At 77.5% G+C, this 19,220-nt stretch overlaps 1 protein-coding gene across 1 annotated transcript in view; it reads left to right on the top strand.

Moving 5' to 3' along the window:
* Window positions 1-227: 227 nt before the first annotated feature.
* Window positions 228-19,220, top strand: part of LOC125827543 (uncharacterized) — a gene marked incomplete at its 5' end in the record, with an annotated part of 40,649 nt that continues 21,656 nt past the window's right edge. Inside the window, 2 exons of the mRNA XM_049506833.1 lie at window positions 228-4,592; window positions 4,700-18,873. Of these exons, the coding sequence (XP_049362790.1) occupies window positions 228-4,592; window positions 4,700-18,873 (18,539 nt within the window). The remainder of the gene's footprint in view (window positions 4,593-4,699; window positions 18,874-19,220) is intronic.

Here is a 19,220-nt window from a genome sequence, read left to right as displayed (position 1 = left end):
CGGGGGAAACACGGGGGGCGACGCGCGCGCGGCGGGCGCCGCCCGCCCGGCCCCGACCGGCGCGCGGGCGCGCGCGGGGGGGGCCAACGAACCCCGGCGCGGAAAGCGCCAAGGAAGACGAAAAGCGGCAGCCCGCCCCGCGCGCCCCGGGCGCGGAGCGGGCGGGGGACGCGCGCGGCGCGGGAAACACAAACGACGCGCGGCAACGGAGAGCGCGGCGCGCGCAGCGAGGAAGAACGGAGCGAAAGGCGAGACGGGGGGGAAGGGCAGAAGCCCGGGAACCAGCGAGGCGGGGAACGCAAGGGGCGCCCGAAGCCAGGAGGCCGAGGGCACGGCGGCCGGGGCGGCACGCAGCGCGGCGCCCCCCGCAAGCCGCAAGGCGCAGCGCGGGGCGGAAGCGGGCCGCCCGGGCGCCCCGAGCGCGGCGGGCCGAAAGGCGAGGCCACGGCGACGGACGGCGCGGCAAGGGGGGGGGAAACGCAACGCGCGCGGGGGGCGCGGCGACAGCCCGGCGGGCGGCCGGACGCCCAGACCCGGAGGGCGCCGGCGCGCGCCGACCGCGACCCCAGGGCAGGCGGGAGGACCCGCGAGGGGAAGCAGAGCAAGAAGCGGAGGAAAAGAAACGGACAAGGAGGCCCGGAGGAACGGCGAGCGAACCGGGAACAGCCCAGCCGGAGAAGCGGGCGGCGCCGGCGGCCGAAGGGGAGGCGGGAGAAGCGGCCGCAGCGGCGGACCGGGCCCAAGGCCCCGGGAAGGGGGGCGCCAGAGAGGGGAGAGCCCCGGGGGGCCCGGACCCGGCGCACCACGAGGCGCGGGCGACGAGGCGGGGGGGGGAAGGCAGCCCAAAGCGGGCGGGGAAGGCCGGCCAAGGCGAAAGACGGGCGAGAGACCGAGAGCGAACAAGGACCGCGAGGGAAAGAGGAAAAGGACGGGAAAAGAGAGGCAAAGAGGGCGGGAAAGGGGCGGGAGGGAAGCGGAGGGGGCCGGCGAGGCGCCCCGGGCGGAGGGGGAACGGGGACGAGCCGGGCCGCCGAGCGACGCGGGCGGGGACCAGCGGGGAGGGGGGGCGGCCAAAGCCCGGGCCGAACGCCCGCGGAACGCCGGCGCCGGGAGGGAACGCCGCGCGCGCGGGCGAGGCCGGGGAGCGCGGGCGCAGCGCGCGCCGCGGGCGGAGCGAGAGCCCGGGCGGGGGCCGCCCCCCCAAGCCACGCGGGGCCACGCCCCGAGGCGAGCGGCGGACCGGCGCGGCACCGGGCCACAGCCGACCGGGGCGCAGCGCCGGCCCCCAGCCGCGGCCCGCCCGACAAGGGCAAGCACGCGGGGACGCGCGGGCAAAGGCCGGGGCAGCGGGCCCGCGCGGGACGGGGCGCGAGCGGGCGCCGCCCGGAGGGAGCCGGGACGGAAGGCACCGCCCGAGGGGGCGGCAGGCCCAAACAACCCGACGCGTAGACAGCGCCGCGGGGGCGACAGGGGCCGGGCACAACGGGGCGCGCACCCGCGCGGGCGCCCCCGGCCAGGGGACGGGGGCCCGGGCCGCCGCGGAGGACGCGGCGCCAGACGGACAAGGCGGACGACGGAGCCGCCCGAGGCGAGGCGGGGCGGGCCCGGGCGCGCGCCGGGACGAAGGGAAGCCGGGGAAGGGGCGGGCCGCCGGCGGAGGGAGAGGCGGAAACGCAGCGGGAAGCCCGCCGGACCGGGGGGCGCGGGCGGAGCGCGCAGGCGCAAGCAGGGCGGGGAGGCCGGACGCACGACGGGCGGGAGCCGCGACAACAAGAGAGAGGGGAGGGGCAACCACCACGGGCCGCGACGGCCGGCGACGGGGACGCGCAGGAGGCCAGCCGCGCGCGCGGGGCGCACGGGGAGGCCAGCGCCGCCCCGCGCGGAGCCGGCGGCGGGCGGGGGGCGACGCGAGGCGGGACGCCCAGGCAGACGGGCCCGCGGCCGAAGGGCGGCGGGCGCAACGGGCGGGCAAAGACGCGAGGGGGCACGGGAGGCGGCAAGGCACACCAAGGAGCGCAGGCGCGACGGGCGGCAGCGAGGCGAGAGCCGAGAGAGCCGGGGCCGAGAGGCGGGGGGGAAAGAGCAGCGCGCGGCCCCCCGCACGAGCCGCGAACGGGGCGCGAGGGAGGGCGGCCGAGGAGGAGGCCGGGGCGCGGGCCGCGCCGGGGGCGGGGCCCCCAAAACGAGCGCGCAAGCGCGCAGGCGGGGACGGGAGGGAGGCGCACGACGAGCGCGCGGCGCCCCCAAGGGGGGAAAACGGGGCGCGGGGCGGGCGGCGGGGCAGGGGCGACAAGGAGCCGCCGCAGGGCACCGACGGAAACCGGGGGACGACGGCGCCGGCCGCGAAAGGAGAAGGGGCAAGGGACGGCGCGCGACGCGCGGGCAGCGAACCGCCCACGGCGCCGCGAGCCGAACAGGGCACCGGAGCAGGCAAGCGGGAGGAGCGACGGGCGGGGGGACAAAGGGCAGGGACGGAGGCAACGCGAGCGGAGGACGCGCGCGACGAGGAAGCCGCGGGGAAGACCAACAAGGGCAAGGAGCGAGCCCCAGCACGAGGAAAGGGCAAAGAGACCCGGGCCGGCGGCCAAGGCGAGAAGCGCGGGAAGACAGCAGGGAGCGCGCGGGCGGCCCAGAACAGCGAAGGGCAGCACAGACCGGGAGGGCCGCAAACGCCGCGGCCGAAAAGGCCGGAGGCCCGCGAAGAAGCGGGCCGCGAAGGGAGACCGCCGCAGAGCGAGGAGCAGGCGGAGGGCGCGGGCGGAACGGAAGGAACCAGACAAAGCGCGCCACCAACGAAGAACGGCCAGGCACCACCACCCAGAGAAGCAAGAAAGAGCGCGCAGGCGGGCAAGCCGGACGAGGGCGGGACCGGGGAAGGGGCCCCGGGGGAGGCAAAGGAAGCCGCAGGCGCCACGCCGGGGGGGCCCGGCCGGCAAGGCCGGAAGGGCAGCCGGGCGACCAGACGCCCCCCGGAACCCAAAAACGGGAGGCGCAGAAGGGCCGGCGGAGGCCGAAAAGCAACAGCCGCCGAGCCCGGGGCGGCAGCGGGAGGGGGAGACGAGGACGGGAGCGGAGCGGCGGCGAGCCCCCAACGGCGGGCGGGAGAAGGAAAACAGCCGGGGCAAAGGCGGCGCAGGGGGGCGGCGGCAGAAAGCCAAGAAGGCACCGCGGACGAGGAAAGACGAAGGCCCCCGACGGGCCCGGGAAGCAGACGCCGAGCCCGAAGGCCAACGAAGAGGACCGAAAGCCGAGAAGGGAGCCCAGGCGAAGGGAGACAGAGCGGAGGCGGGCGGGGAGCACGCGAAGGGCGGCAAAGGAACAGCGCCGGAGGCACGACCCGGCCAAGGAAGGCCAGGAGCGCAGCGCCGACAGAAGGGACGAGACGACCGGGGCACACCGAGGGCGGACCGGCCGGCCCAGCCCAAAGGCCAACGACGAGCGGGGAACGGCAACAACGGAAAGAGACGCGAGGGGAGCGGGAAGGACCGCGGCGGCGGGCACCAGACGGGCCCGCCAAGGGAGCCGCGGGAAGGGAGGAGAGGGGACGCAGGCCAAGGACCAGACGCAGAGAGCCCGGGAGGGAGGAGGGCACGACCGCCCCGGGGCAGGAGGGGGGAAGGGGCGCGCCGGCGGCCGGCCGGGGAGGGGGAGCCGGGGCGCAGGCGCCCGCGCCGGAAGCGAACCCGAAGGCGCCGGCACCCGGCACCACCAGGGGAGGCCACGAGCCGACCAGCGAAAGGGGAGAGGGCAGAAAGGGGAAGGAGGCGGCGCCGGCACGAGGGCCGGGCGAGCCGGCGAGGAGCAGGAAGCAGCGCAGCAACGGGCAGAGCCCGCGGCGACCGGGAGCGAAGAAAGGCAGCCCGGCCAGAAGGCGGGGGGGGGGCACGGAGGAGCGCGAGAAGACGACGGGGAGCCGAGGAGGAGAGACCAGCAAACAAACGAGAACGGAGGGAAGGAGCCAGGCGCAGGGGCACAGGCGGAAGGGGGCAGACGGACACAGGCAGGGCGGAAGCGGGGAGACAAGCAGAGGACGACGGGCAGGAGCAACCAGGGAGCAGGCCGCAACGACGCCGCGCGCCGCAGGAGCCCGCCGCGCCCGGACGGGCACGGAGGGGGCAAGGCGGGCGCGGCCGGCAGGCGCAAGGAGCAGGCGGGGGGGCAGAGAGGAGCCGGGGAAGGCCCCAGGCCCACGGCGGCGACCGAAGCCGAGAAGGCCAGCCGCCGCGCGCGGACCACGCCAGCGCACGACGAAGCGAGGAAGGCGGGGGACGCAAGAGCGGCGGGGGGGGCACCCCGCACAGGGAAGGCGAGGGGCGAAAGGCGACCGAGGGCACGGGAGGAAGGCCGAGGCAGGAGGGAGGCAGCACAGGAGACCAACGGCCGACAAGCCGAGAGGGCGCGGGAGCCGCGACCGACAGGGCAGGCGGGGGAGGACGGCGCGGCGCGAAGCAGGGAGCCAACCGAACCACACAAGCCGAGGACCACGCAGGCGCCGGACGGGAAGAGCGGCGGCGAGGCACGCCCAACACCCACCCCGACGCCCGACAGGAGAGGGCGGGCGCCGACGCCGAGGCCGGCGGGGCAAGGCCAAGGCGAGCCCCGCCGGGGCGCGCCGCCCAAGGGGGGGAGAAGGGAAGCACGGGAAAGGGGGGGAGGCAGACGAAAGGGCGGGCACGAGCACCCCCCACGCCCGGGCCAGCGAGAGCGGCCAGCCGGACGGGCCGGGCGGGCCGCGGGCGGGCAGCGCCGCCGACGACGGAGCACGGACGAGCCGCGCAGGCCAGCAAACGGGCCACGCGCCCGAAAACAAGCACGGCCGGGCCACACCAAACGCGGCGAGCCCGGGCGAGAAAAAGGCCCGCGGCGGCACAGGGGCGCCCCACGAGCGGGCGGCGGCAGGGGGGGAGGCGGGCGGCGACAGGGGGGGAAGCGCCCGACGACGGAGCACGGACAAGCCAGGCAGGCCAGCAAACGCCCACGCAACACGCCCACGAAGCCCACGCAACACGCCCACGAAGCCCACAGAACGCCCAGGACAGCCGCCGGCCGGCGCCGCAGGCGGCCGCCAACACCGCGACCCCCCGGAGAGAGGCGGAAAAAAAAAAAACCCAGGGGACAGGAGGAGACAAGAGGGGCCAGAGAAGCAGAAGGAAAAGGGACAACCCAAAGAGGCACGGGCGAAGGACAAACACACAGGAGCGGCCACAAAGGACGGGAGAGAGAGAAAAAAAGAGGGGGCAACAAGGGGGGAAGGGGAGGGGGGCGGAAAGGGCCGAAAGAGGAGGAAGAAAGGAAGAACGAAGAGGAAAAAGAGCAAAAAAAGAGAAAAGGAACACCAAAAAGGCACAAAGAAAGAGAGGAACCGGAGAGCGAAAAAGGGAGGAAAGGGGCAGGGGAAAAGGGACGGAAAAAAGAAGAAACCGGAAAAAGAAGGAAGGGGGGACGAACGAACCGCGGGAGGCGGAAACGGGGAGAAGAGAGGAGGGAAAAGAGAGGAAGAGAGGGGAGGCAGGAAGGGGGGGCACGCGCGGGGGAGGGGGGAAGGCAGGGACAGCCGCAAGGGGGCGACCAAGGGGCGCAAGCCACGGCCGAGGCGGGCAGGCCACGGCCGACGGCGGCGGACCGGGGGGGCAGGCCAAGGGCGAGGCGGGCAGGCCACGGCCGACGGCGGCGGACCGGGGGGGCAGGCCAAGGGCGAGGCGGCCAGGCCACGGCCGACGGCGGCGGACCGGGGGGGCAGGCCAAGGGCGAGGCGGCCAGGCCACGGCCGACGGCGGCGGACCGGGGGGGCAGGCCAAGGGCGAGGCGGCCAGGCCACGGCCGACGGGGGCGGACCGGGGGGGCAGGCCAAGGGCGAGGCGGGCAGGCCACGACCGACGGGGGCGGACCGGGGGGGCAGGCCAAGGGCGGGGCGGCCAGGCCACGGCCGACGGCGACGGAGCGAGGGGGCAGGCCACGCCCGACGGCGACGGAGCGAGGGGGGCAGGCCACGGCCGACAGGGCGGAGCGAGGGGGCAAGACAAGGGCGAGGGGGGCAGGCCACGGCCGACGGCGACGGAGCGAGGGGGGCAAGACAAGGGCGAGGGGGGCAGGCCACGGCCGACGGCGGCGGAGCGAGGGGGGCAAGACAAGGGCGAGGGGGGCAGACCACGCGGGACGGCGACGGAGCGAGGGGGCAAGACAAGGGCGAGGCGGGCAGGCCACGCCCGAGGCGAGCAGGCCACGGCCGAAGGCGGCGGACCGGGGGGGCAAGCCAAGGGCAAGGCGGCCAGGCCACGCCCGACGGCGGCGGAGCGGGGGGGCAAGCCAAGGGCGAGGCGGGCAGGCCACGCCAGAGGCGGGCAGGCCACGGCCGACGGCGGCGGACCGGGGGGGGCAAGCCAAGGGCAAGGCGGGCAAGCCACGCCCGACGGCGGCGGAGCAGGGGGCACAGGCCACGGGGAGGCGGGCAACCCGGGGCGGAGGGGGCCCGGCGGGGGCCGACGACGCGGGCCCGAGGCGCACGGGCCACGGCCGAGGCGGGCAGGCCGGGGCGGAGGCCGCCGGACGGGGGCCGACGGCGCGGGCCCGAGGCCCACCGACCACGGCCGAGGCGCGCAGGCCGGGGCGGAGGCGGCCGGGCCCCGGACGGGGAACGCCCCGGCGGCCGACAGAGACCCACAGGCCCCGGGGCAGCGGACGGGGCGGGAGAAGCGCACCCGACAGCCCAAAAAACCGCGGAGAGCGACAGCGGGAGGGGCCCGGAACGGAGCAGGAGGCAGGAGAAAGGAACGCGACGGCACGAAAAACCGCACAAGGGAGCAGCGGGAGGGAACAACGGGGGAGCAGCAGAGAACAGAGAGGGCACAGAGAGGGCAACACGGGGCGGCAAACGAGGAAAGGGCACGCAACAGGGAGGAGCGGCACGGAGGGGCAACACGGGGGGAAGGGGCCGGCCAAGGAGGCAAGCAAGACAGAAACCGCCCGGGGGGAAAGGGAGAAAGGAGGGAGGGGAGGGGGGGAGGGGGAAAGGGGGGGGACGAAGCGGAGCGACAAAGGGCGGAAGCGCAGGGGAGCGGGGCAGCAAGGCCACGCGGCCACGGACAAGACCCCGGCGCGGAGGGAAGGCGGCGGCAAAGGAGGCGACCCGCCGCGCGAGGGAAAGGGGACGGCAAGGCGGGCACCGCGACGCGGCCGGCGCGGCGACGGAGCCAACGACACGGGCCCGGGGGGCCAAAGGCCCCGACGGCGGGGCGGCAAGCGGACGGCGGGCGCAGGCGGCGCGGCGAGCCCGGAGGCGGACGGAGAGGCGGGCAGGCAGAAGCCAGCACACGGGAGCGGCGCGCCACGGGCGGGGCAACCAAGCGCGAGGACCAAGGGGGGAAGCAACGGGGCCGCGCGGACGAGGGGGAAGGACGAGGGCGACACGGGCAGCAGGAGGGGAAAACGAACCGGGCGCACGACGGGCGAAACCCAGCGCACGGGCCCGAGGGGGGGGGAACAAGCCAACACGGGGGGAAGGCGGCGGCACAAGGAGAGGAAGAGCCGACAGCGAAGGAGCAAAAAGCAACGGCGCGAGGAACGCGGGGCGGCCACAAGCCAGGGAGCCCGGGGGAACGGGGCGGACACCGCGAGCGGCGAAGGCCGAAGGGCGAAAGGAGCGGGAGGCCACGCGGGCACGGGGCGGAGGCGGACGGGAAAGCAGAAGCAAACGAGCGGGGACCCGGCGGGGCCACACGAGAGGGCGGGCGCGGGGAGCGCAGCGGAGGACACCGGCGGGAGCGGGGAACAGAGGGGCCGCCCCAGCCAAACGCCCCACCGGACAAGGGCGGCCGCCCGGAGCGGCCCGCGAAGCGAGCCGGGGGGCCAAAAAGAGGGGCAGGGCCCCGCGGCCGAGGCACGGAAGAAGGAAAAGAACGGGAAAAGGAGGGGGAGGGCACGGGCGCCGGGCGGCGCCCACGGAGACGACACCGCGCAAGGCAGGGCACAAAGGCGGACGAGAGGCAAGCGCAACAGGGGCGGCGGGCCCCGCGGAGGCGGCCAAGCCCGGGCCCGGGGCGGGGGGGCGCGGGAGAGGAGACAGGGACAGGGGGAAGCGCGGGAAGCCAGGCAGGCGCGGCACGAAGGAGAGGACGAGGCAGGGGGCGACCGGAAGAGAGGCAGAGGGACGCCCGCCGGGGACCCGCGCGGGGGGAAGGGCGGCACGGGACAGGCAGAGCACGGGGCAGAAAGCACAGGGCGGAAACAGCCGGGGGGACCAGCGCAAGGCGGGGGGAAGGAAACAGGCGGAGGCCCCGGGCCGGACCAGGGCGGAGGGGGCGGGGCGACGCCCGGGGAAGGCCCCCGAAGGAACCGGGCCCAGGCCGGCCCCCGGCCGGCACGCGGCGACCCGCGCGCGCCGCGGGAGCAGCGCGAGCAGGCCACCGACAGCCGACGGGGGCGGGACGGGGACCCCCGGGCCCAGCCCGCAGAGCCAAGCCGGGGCCCGAAGGGACGGAGCCAGGGGGCCGACGGCCCGGCCGACAGGGGCCAGCGACCAGAGGCGGGCACCGGGGAGACCGGAGGCGGGAGGAGGACGACCGGGCGGGGACGGCAGGCGGGCCGCCGGAGGGCAAGGGCCGCCGGGAGCGCACCGGACACCACGCGACGGGCGGGGCGCGGCCAGCCGCGGGACCCGACCGCCGGCGGAGCCGAGCCAGGGGGGCAGGCGGGGAAACAGAAAAGAGAACGCGGCCCGAGGCGCCCGCCGACGGCGCCGGACGGCCGAACGGGGCCGGCAACCGCCACGGCCCGGGGCAGGAAGGGGAACCCGAGGCCCGGGCGGAGGACGCGCGAAACGCGCGAGCGGGCGGGGGCCCCCGACCCGGAGGAGCGACGAACCCAGGGGCAAGGGCCGGGCACAGGGAACCGGGCCCCGCGGCGGCCGGCAAAGGGCGCAGGGGAAGAGGGGCGACGACCACCAAGAGCGGCACCGACGGCCGCGCCGCCCAGGCGCACGCCCAAGGGGGGCAGCGACCGCCGCGCCCGCCGACGCAGCGGGGCCGGGCACGGGCCCCGACGGCCGGGGGGAGGGCGCGCGCGGAAGCGCCAGCCAGGGCGGGGCGAGGGGAGGCGGCAGGGGAGGGGGACACACGCCGGAGCGGAGGGCGACGGCCAGGACCACCGGCCGGCGGGCGGAAGCGACCAACACCCGGGGGGAGCGAGGGGAGCGCGCAGGGGGCACCGGAACCCGGCGGCCGGGGCAGCCCGCAGCGCCAGGGCGGCGGACCAAAAAGGGCCCACGGGGAGCGCGGGAGGCCGGGGCGCGGCGCAACAAAGCAGCCGCGCCGGCCGACCGAGGGAAAGGGGGAGAAGAGGGCGAGGGCGGGGCGCCCCCGAGGCCGCGAAGCAGGGGCGGACCCGAGAGAACGCGCACGCGAGCGCCAGCGAGCCGGAGGGAAACGGCGGAGGGAACCAGCGACGAGACGGGGCGAGGAGGCGGGCGCCCCGAGACCCAAGGCAGACGAACGAGGGCACGGCAGGAGCGCGGCGGGCCGCCACCAGAGGGGCCGCGGGCGGCGCCCCGCGCAGGCAGAGGGCACCAGCGGGCGGGGCCCGACAGGGAGGCGCACACGCGAACCCGGCGCAGAAGAGCAAGGGCGGGCGGCGGGGCACCCCGCAGGGGGAGCCCACCAAGCAGCGGCCGGACGCCGGACGGGGGACGCGCCCGGGGACGCGCACACAGGGCAGACGCCGGGGGCCGGGGGGCAAGACGGGGCGAAGGGGAGCCCACAGGCCAGCGGCCGGAGCGCGCAGAGGCCGAAGCACGCCAGAGGCGCGCGCGGCCGACCACAAGCAAGGAGACGGCGGGCCGCGGGCGGAGCGAGAGCCCGGGCGGGGGCCGCCCCCCCAAGCCACGCGGGGCCACGCCCCGAGGCGAGCGGCGGACCGGCGCGGCACCGGGCCACAGCCGACCGGGGCGCAGCGCCGGCCCCCAGCCGCGGCCCGCCCGACAAGGGCAAGCACGCGGGACGCGCGGGGCAAAGGCCGGGGCAGCGGGCCCGCGCGGGACGGGGCGCGAGCGGGCGCGCGCCCGAGGAGCCGGGGACGGAAGGCACCGCCCGAGGGGGGCGGCAGGCCCAAACAACCCGACGCGGAGACAGCGCCGCGGGGGGCGACAGGGGCCGGGCACAACGGGGCGCGCACCCGCGCGGGCGCCCCCGGCCAGGGACGGGGGCCCGGGCCGCCGCGGAGGACGCGGCGCCAGACGACAAGGCGGACGACGGAGCCGCCCGAGGCGAAGGCGGGGCGGGGCCCGGGGCGCGCGCCGGGACGAAGGGAAGCCGGGGAAGGGCGGGCCGCCGCGGAGGAGAGGCGGAAACGCAGCGGGGAAGCCCGCCGGACCGGGGGGCGCGGGCGGAGCGCGCAGGCGCAAGCAGGGGCGGGGAGGCCGGACGCACGACGGGCGGGAGCCGCGACAACAAGAGAGAGGGGAGGGGCAACCACCACGGGCCGCGACGGCCGGCGACGGGGACGCGCAGGGAGGCCAGCCGCGCGCGCGGGGCGCACGGGAGGCCAGCGGCCGCCCCGCGCGGAGCCGGGCGGCGGGCGGGGGCGACGCGAGGCGGGACGCCCAGGCAGACGGGCCCGCGGCCGAAGGGCGGCGGGCGCAACGGGCGGGCAAAGACGCGAGGGGGCACGGGAGGCGGCAAGGCACACCAAGGAGCGCAGGGCGCGACGGGCGGCAGCGAGGCGAGAGCCGAGAGAGCCGGGGCCGAGAGGCGGGGGGGGAAAGAGCAGCGCGCGGCCCCCCGCACGAGCCGCGAACGGGGCGCGAGGGGAGGGCGGCCGAGGGAGGAGGCCGGGGCGCGGGCCGCGCCGGGGGGCGGGGGCCCCCAAAACGAGCGCGCAAGCGCGCAGGGCGGGGACGGGAGGGAGGCGCACGACGAGCGCGCGGCGCCCCCAAGGGGGGAAAACGGGGCGCGGGGCGGGCGGCGGGGCAGGGGGCGACAAGGAGCCGGCCGCAGGGGCACCGACGGAAACCGGGGACGACGGCGCCGGCCGCGAAAGGAGAAGGGGCAAGGGACGGCGCGCGACGGCGCGGGCAGCGAACCGCCCACGGCGCCGCGAGCCGAACAGGCACCGGAGCAGGCAAGCGGGAGGAGCGACGGGCGGGGGGACAAAGGGCAGGGACGGAGGCAACGCGAGCGGAGGACGCGCGCGGACGAGGAAGGCCGCGGGGAAGACCAACAAGGGCAAGGAGCGAGCCCCAGCACGAGGAAAGGGCAAAGAGGACCCGGGCCGGGCGGCCAAGGCGAGAAGCGCGGGGAAGACAGCAGGGGAGCGCGCGGGCGGCCCAGAACAGCGAAGGGCAGCACAGACCGGGAGGCCGCAAACGGCCGCGGCCGAAAAGGCCGGAGGCCCGCGAAGAAGCGGGCCGCGAAGGGAGACCGCCGCAGAGCGAGGGAGCAGGCGGAGGGCGCGGGCGGGAACGGAAGGAACCAGACAAAGCGCGCCACCAACGAAGAACGGCCAGGCACCACCACCCAGAGAAGCAAGAAAGAGCGCGCAGGCGGGCAAGCCGGACGAGGGCGGGACCGGGGAAGGGGCCCCGGGGGAGGCAAAGGAAGCCGCAGGCGCCACGCCGGGGGGGCCCGGCCGGCAAGGCCGGGAAGGGGCAGCCGGGCGACCAGACGCCCCCCGGAACCCAAAAACGGGGAGGCGCAGAAGGGCCGGCGGAGGCCGAAAAGCAACAGCCGCCGAGCCCGGGGCGGCAGCGGGAGGGGGGAGACGAGGACGGGAGCGGAGCGGCGGCGAGCCCCCAACGGGCGGGCGGGAGGAAGGAAAACAGCCGGGGCAAAGGCGGCGCAGGGGGCGGCGGGCAGAAAGCCAAGAAGGGCACCGCGGACGAGGAAAGACGAAGGCCCCCGACGGGCCCGGGGAAGCAGGACGCCGAGCCCGAAGGCCAACGGAAGAGGACCGAAAGCCGAGAAGGGAGCCCAGGCGAAGGGAGACAGAGCGGAGGCGGGCGGGGAGCACGCGAAGGCGGCAAAGGAACAGCGCCGGAGGCACGACCCGGCCAAGGAAGGCCAGGAGCGCAGCGCCGACAGAAGGGACGAGACGACCGGGGCACACCGAGGGCGGACCGGCCGGCCCAGCCCAAAGGCCAACGACGAGCGGGGAACGGCAACAACGGAAAGAGACGCGAGGGAGCGGGAAGGACCGCGGCGGCGGGCACCAGACGGGCCCGCCAAGGGAGCCGCGGGAAGGGAGGAGAGGGACGCAGGCCAAGGACCAGACGCAGAGAGCCCGGAGGGGAGGAGGGCACGACCGCCCCGGGGCAGGAGGGGAAGGGCGCGCCGGCGGCCGGCCGGGGAGGGGGAGCCGGGCGCAGGCGCCCGCGCCGGAAGCGAACCCGAAGGCGCCGGCACCCGCACCACCAGGGGAGGCCACGAGCCGACCAGCGAAAGGGGAGAGGGCAGAAAGGGAAGGAGGCGGCGCCGGCACGAGGGCCGGGCGAGCCGGCGAGGAGCAGGAAGCAGCGCAGCAACGGGCAGAGCCCGCGGCGACCGGGAGCGAAGAAAGGCAGCCCGGCCAGAAGGCGGGGGGGGGCACGGAGGAGCGCGAGAAGACGACGGGAGCCGAGGAGGAGAGACCAGCAAACAAACGAGAACGGAGGAAGGAGCCAGGCGCAGGGCACAGGCGGAAGGGGCAGACGGACACAGGCAGGGCGAAGCGGGAGACAAGCAGAGGACGACGGGCAGGAGCAACCAGGAGCAGGCCGCAACGACGCCGCGCGCCGCAGGAGCCCGCCGCGCCCGACGGGCACGGAGGGGCAAGGCGGGCGCGGCCGGCAGGCGCAAGGAGCAGGCGGGGGGCAGAGAGGAGCCGGGGAAGGCCCCAGGCCCACGGCGGCGACCGAAGCCGAGAAGGCCAGCCGCCGCGCGCGGACCACGCCAGCGCACGACGAAGCGAGGAAGGCGGGGGACGCAAGAGCGGCGGGGGGCACCCCGCACAGGGAAGGCGAGGGCGAAAGGCGACCGAGGCACGGGAGAAGCCGAGCAGAGGGAGGCAGCACAGGAGACCAACGGCCGACAAGCCGAGAGGCGCGGGAGCCGCGACCGACAGGGCAGGCGGGGAGGACGGCGCGGCGCGAAGCAGGGAGCCAACCGAACCACACAAGCCGAGGACCACGCAGGCGCCGGACGGAAGAGCGGCGGCGAGGCACGCCCAACACCCACCCCGACGCCCGACAGGAGAGGGCGGGCGCCGACGCCGAGGCCGGCGGGCAAGGCCAAGGCGAGCCCCGCCGGGGCGCGCCGCCCAAGGGGGGAGAAGGAAGCACGGAAAGGGGGGAGGCAGACGAAAGGCGGCACGAGCACCCCCCACGCCCGGCCAGCGAGAGCGCCAGCCGGACGGGCCGGGCGGGCCGCGGGCGGGCAGCGCCGCCGACGACGGAGCACGGACGAGCCGCGCAGGCCAGCAAACGGGCCACGCGCCCGAAAACAAGCACGGCCGGCCACACCAAACGCGGCGAGCCCGGGCGAGAAAAAGCCCGCGGCGGCACAGGGCGCCCCACGAGCGGCGGCGGCAGGGGGGAGGCGGGCGGCGACAGGGGGGAAGCGCCCGACGACGGAGCACGGACAAGCCAGGCAGCCAGCAAACGCCCACGCAACACGCCCACGAAGCCCACGCAACACGCCCACGAAGCCCACAGAACGCCCAGGACAGCCGCCGGCCGGCGCCGCAGGCGGCCGCCAACACCGCACCCCCCGAGAGAGGCGGAAAAAAAAAAAAACCCAGGGACAGGAGGAGACAAGAGGGGCCAGAGAAGCAGAAGGAAAAGGGACAACCCAAAGAGGCACGGGCGAAGGGACAAACACACAGGAGCGGCCACAAAGGACGGGAGAGAGAGAAAAAAAGAGGGGCAACAAGGGGGGAAGGGGAGGGGGGCGGAAAGGCCGAAAGAGGAGGAAGAAAGAAGAACGAAGAGGAAAAAGAGCAAAAAAAGAGAAAAGGAACACCAAAAAGGCACAAAAAAAGAGGAACCGGAGAGCGAAAAAGGAGAAAGGGCAGGGGAAAAGGGACGGAAAAAAGAAGAAACCGGAAAAAGAAGGAAGGGGGGGACGAACGAACCGCGGGAGGCGGAAACGGGGAGAAGAGAGAGGGAAAAGAGGAAAGAGGGGAGGCAGGAAGGGGGGGCACGCGCGGGGAGGGGGAAGGCAGGACAGCCGCAAGGGGCGACCAAGGGGCGCAAGCCACGGCCGAGGCGGGCAGGCCACGGCCGACGGCGGCGGACCGGGGGGGCAGGCCAAGGCGAGGCGGGCAGGCCACGGCCGACGGCGGCGGACCGGGGGGGGCAGGCCAAGGGCGAGGCGGCCAGGCCACGGCCGACGGCGGCGGACCGGGGGGGCAGGCCAAGGGCGAGGCGGCCAGGCCACGGCCGACGGCGGCGGACCGGGGGGGCAGGCCAAGGGCGAGGCGGCCAGGCCACGGCCGACGGGGGCGGACCGGGGGGCAGGCCAAGGGCGAGGCGGGCAGGCCACGACCGACGGGGGCGGACCGGGGGGGCAGGCCAAGGGCGGGGCGGCCAGGCCACGGCCGACGGCGACGGAGCGAGGGGGCAGGCCACGCCCGACGGCGACGGAGCGAGGGGGCAGGCCACGGCCGACAGGGGCGGAGCGAGGGGGCAAGACAAGGGCGAGGGGGGCAGGCCACGGCCGACGGCGACGGAGCGATGGGGGCAAGACAAGGGCGAGGGGGGCAGGCCACGGCCGACGGCGGCGGAGCGAGGGGGCAAGACAAGGGCGAGGGGGGCAGACCACGCGGGACGGCGACGGAGCGAGGGGGCAAGACAAGGGCGAGGCGGCAGGCCACGCCCGAGGCGAGCAGGCCACGGCCGAAGGCGGCGGACCGGGGGGGCAAGCCAAGGGCAAGGCGGCCAGGCCACGCCCGACGGCGGCGGAGCGGGGGGGCAAGCCAAGGGCGAGGCGGGCAGGCCACGCCAGAGGCGGGCAGGCCACGGCCGACGGCGGCGGACCGGGGGGGCAAGCCAAGGGCAAGGCGGGCAAGCCACGCCCGACGGCGGCGGAGCAGGGGGCACAGGCCACGGGGGAGGCGGGCAACCCGGGGCGGAGGGGCCCGGCGGGGGCCGACGACGCGGGCCCGAGGCGCACGGGCCACGGCCGAGGCGGGCAGGCCGGGCGGAGGCCGCCGGACGGGGGCCGACGGCGCGGGCCCGAGGCCCACCGACCACGGCCGAGCGCGCAGGCCGGGCGGAGGCGGCCGGGCCCCGGACGGGGAACGCCCCGGCGGCCGACAGAGACCCACAGGCCCCGGGGCAGCGGACGGGGCGGGAGAAGCGCACCCGACAGCCCAAAAAACCGCGGAGAGCGACAGCGGAGGGGGCCCGGAACGAGCAGGAGGCAGGAGAAAGGAACGCGACGGCACGAAAAACCGCACAAGGGAGCAGCGGGAGGGAACAACGGGGGGAGCAGCAGAAACAGAGAGGGCACAGAGAGGGCAACACGGGGCGGCAAACGAGGAAAGGCACGCAACAGGGAGGAGCGGCACGAGGGGCAACACGGGGGGAAGGGGGCCGCCAAGGAGGCAAGCAAGACAGAAACCGCCCGGGGGAAAGGGAGAAAGGAGGGGAGGGAGGGGGGGGAGGGGAAAGGGGGGGACGAAGCGGAGCGACAAAGGGCGGAAGCGCAGGGGAGCGGGGCAGCAAGGCCACGCGGCCACGACAAGACCCCGGCGCGGAGGAAGGCGGCGGCAAAGGAGGCGACCCGCCGCGCGAGGGAAAGGGGACGGCAAGCGGGCACCGCGACGCGGCCGGCGCGGCGACGGAGCCAACGACACGGGCCCGGGGGGGCCAAAGGCCCCGACGGCGGGGCGGCAAGCGGACGGCGGGCGCAGGCGGCGCGGCGAGCCCGGAGGCGGACGGAGAGGCGGGCAGGCAGAACCAGCACACGGGAGCGGCGCGCCACGGCGGGGCAACCAAGCGCGAGGACCAATGGGGGAAGCAACGGGGCCGCGCGGACGAGGGGGAAGACGAGGGCGACACGGGCAGCAGGAGGGGAAAACGAACCGGGCGCACGACGGGCGAAACCCAGCGCACGGCCCGAGGGGGGGGAACAAGCCAACACGGGGGGAAGGCGGCGGCACAAGGAGAGGAAGAGCCGACAGCGAAGGAGCAAAAAGCAACGGCGCGAGGAACGCGGGGCGGCCACAAGCCAGGGAGCCCGGGGGGAACGGGGCGGACACCGCGAGCGGCGAAGGCCGAAGGGCGAAAGGAGCGGGAGGCCACGCGGGCACGGGGCGGAGGCGGACGGGAAAGCAGAAGCAAACGAGCGGGGACCCGGCGGGGCCACACGAGAGGGCGGGCGCGGGGAGCGCAGCGGAGGACACCGGCGGGAGCGGGGAACAGAGGGGCCGCCCCAGCCAAACGCCCCACCGGACAAGGGCGGCCGCCCGGAGCGGCCCGCGAAGCGAGCCGGGGGGCCAAAAAGAGGGGCAGGGCCCCGCGGCCGAGGCACGGAAGAAGGAAAAGAACGGGAAAAGGAGGGGGAGGGCACGGGCGCCGGGCGGCGCCCACGGAGACGACACCGCGCAAGGCAGGGCACAAAGGCGGACGAGAGGCAAGCGCAACAGGGGCTGCGGGCCCCGCGGAGGCGGCCAAGCCCGGGCCCGGGGCGGGGGGGGCGCGGGAGAGGAGACAGGGACAGGGGGAAGCGCGGGAAGCCAGGCAGGCGCGGCACGAAGGAGAGGACGAGGCAGGGGGCGACCGGAAGAGAGGCAGAGGGACGCCCGCCGGGGACCCGCGCGGGGGGGAAGGGCGGCACGGGGACAGGCAGAGCACGGGCAGAAAGCACAGGGCGGAAACAGCCGGGGGGACCAGCGCAAGGCGGGGGGAAGGAAACAGGCGGAGGCCCCGGGCCGGACCAGGGCGGAGGGGGCGGGCGACGCCCGGGAAGGCCCCCGAAGGAACCGGCCCAGGCCGGCCCCCGGCCGGCACGCGGCGACCCGCGCGCGCCGCGGAGCAGCGCGAGCAGGCCACCGACAGCCGACGGGGGCGGGACGGGGACCCCCGGGCCCAGCCCGCAGAGCCAAGCCGGGGCCCGAAGGACGGAGCCAGGGGCCGACGGCCCGGGCCGACAGGGGGCCAGCGACCAGAGGCGGGGCACCGGGGAGACCGGAGGCGGGAGGAGGACGACCGGGCGGGGACGGCAGGCGGGCCGCCGGAGGGCAAGGGCCGCCGGGAGCGCACCGGACACCACGCGACGGGCGGGGCGCGGCCAGCCGCGGGACCCGACCGCCGGCGGAGCCGAGGCCAGGGGGGGCAGCGGGGAAACAGAAAAGAGAACGCGGCCCGAGGCGCCCGCCGACGGCGCCGGACGGCCGAACGGGGCCGGCAACCGCCACGGCCCGGGGCAGGAAGGGGAACCCGAGGCCCGGCGGAGGACGCGCGAAACGCGCGAGCGGGCGGGGGCCCCCGACCCGGAGGAGCGACGAACCCAGGGGCAAGGGCCGGCACAGGGAACCGGGCCCCGCGGCGGCCGGCAAAGGCGCAGGGAAGAGGGCGACGACCACCAAGAGCGGCACCGACGGCCGCGCCGCCCAGGCGCACGCCCAAGGGGGCAGCGACCGCCGCGCCCGCCGACGCAGCGGGGCCGGGCACGGGCCCCGACGGCCGGGGGGAGGGCGCGCGCGGAAGCGCCAGCCAGGGGCGGGGCGAGGGAGGCGGCAGGGGAGGGGACACACGCCGGAGCGGAGGCGACGGCCAGGACCACCGGCCGGCGGGCGGAAGCGACCAACACCCGGGGGGAGCGAGGGGAGCGCGCAGGGGGCACCGGAACCCGGCGCCGGGGCAGCCCGCAGCGCCAGGGCGGCGGACCAAAAAGGGCCCACGGGGAGCGCGGGAGGCCGGGGCGCGGCGCAACAAAGCAGCCGCGCCGGCCGACCGAGGGAAAGGGGGAGAAGAGGGCGAGGGCGGGGCGCCCCCGAGGCCGCGAAGCAGGGGCGGGACCCGAGAGAACGCGCACGCGAGCGCCAGCGAGCCGGAGGGAAACGGCGGAGGGAACCAGCGACGAGACGGGGCGAGGAGGCGGGCGCCCCGAGACCCAAGGCAGACGAACGAGGGGCACGGCAGGAGCGCGGCGGGCCGCCACCAGAGGGCCGCGGGCGGCGCCCCGCGCAGGCAGAGGGCACCAGCGGGCGGGGCCCGACAGGGAGGCGCACACGCGAACCCGGCGCAGAAGAGCAAGGGCGGGCGGCGGGGCACCCCGCAGGGGGAGCCCACCAAGCAGCGGCCGGACGCCGGACGGGGGGACGCGCCCGGGGACGCGCACACAGGGCAGACGCCGGGGGCCGGGGGGCAAGACGGGGCGAAGGGGGAGCCCACAGGCCAGCGGCCGGAGCGCGCAGAGGCCGAAGCACGCCAGAGGCGCGCGCGGCCGACCACAAGCAAGGAGACGGCGGGCCGCGGGCGGAGCGAGAGCCCGGGCGGGGGCCGCCCCCCCAAGCCACGCGGGGCCACGCCCCGAGGCGAGCGGCGGACCGGCGCGGCACCGGGCCACAGCCGACCGGGGCGCAGCGCCGGCCCCCAGCCGCGGCCCGCCCGACAAGGGCAAGCACGCGGGGACGCGCGGGGCAAAGGCCGGGGCAGCGGGCCCGCGCGGGTACGGGGCGCGAGCGGGCGCGCGCCCGGAGGAGCCGGGGACGGAAGCACCGCCCGAGGGGGGCGGCAGGCCCAAACAACCCGACGCGGAGACAGCGCCGCGGGGGGCGACAGGGGCCGGGCACAACGGGCGCGCACCCGCGCGGGCGCCCCCGGCCAGGGGACGGGGGCCCGGGCCGCCGCGGAGGACGCGGCGCCAGACGACAAGGCGGACGACGGAGCCGCCCGAGGCGAAGGCGGGGCGGGGCCCGGGCGCGCGCCGGGACTAAGGGAAGCCGGGGAAGGGGCGGGGCCGCCGCGGAGGAGAGGCGGAAACGCAGCGGGAAGCCCGCCGGACCGGGGGCGCGGGCGGAGCGCGCAGGGCGCAAGCAGGGGCGGGGAGGCCGGACGCACGACGGGCGGGAGCCGCGACAACAAGAGGAGAGGGGAGGGGCAACCACCACGGGCCGCGACGGCCGGCGACGGGGACGCGCAGGGAGGCCAGCCGGCGCGCGCGGGGCGCACGGGAGGCCAGCGGCCGCCCCGCGCGGAGCCGGGCGGCGGCGGGGGGGCGACGCGAGGCGGGACGCCCAGGCAGACGGGC

This window comes from Solanum verrucosum, unplaced genomic scaffold (genome assembly GCF_900185275.1).
Source record: "Solanum verrucosum unplaced genomic scaffold, falcon-dt-bn FXZP01000469.1, whole genome shotgun sequence".
NCBI lineage: Eukaryota > Viridiplantae > Streptophyta > Magnoliopsida > Solanales > Solanaceae > Solanum > Solanum verrucosum.
This window is presented reverse-complemented; position numbering and strand designations above follow the sequence as displayed.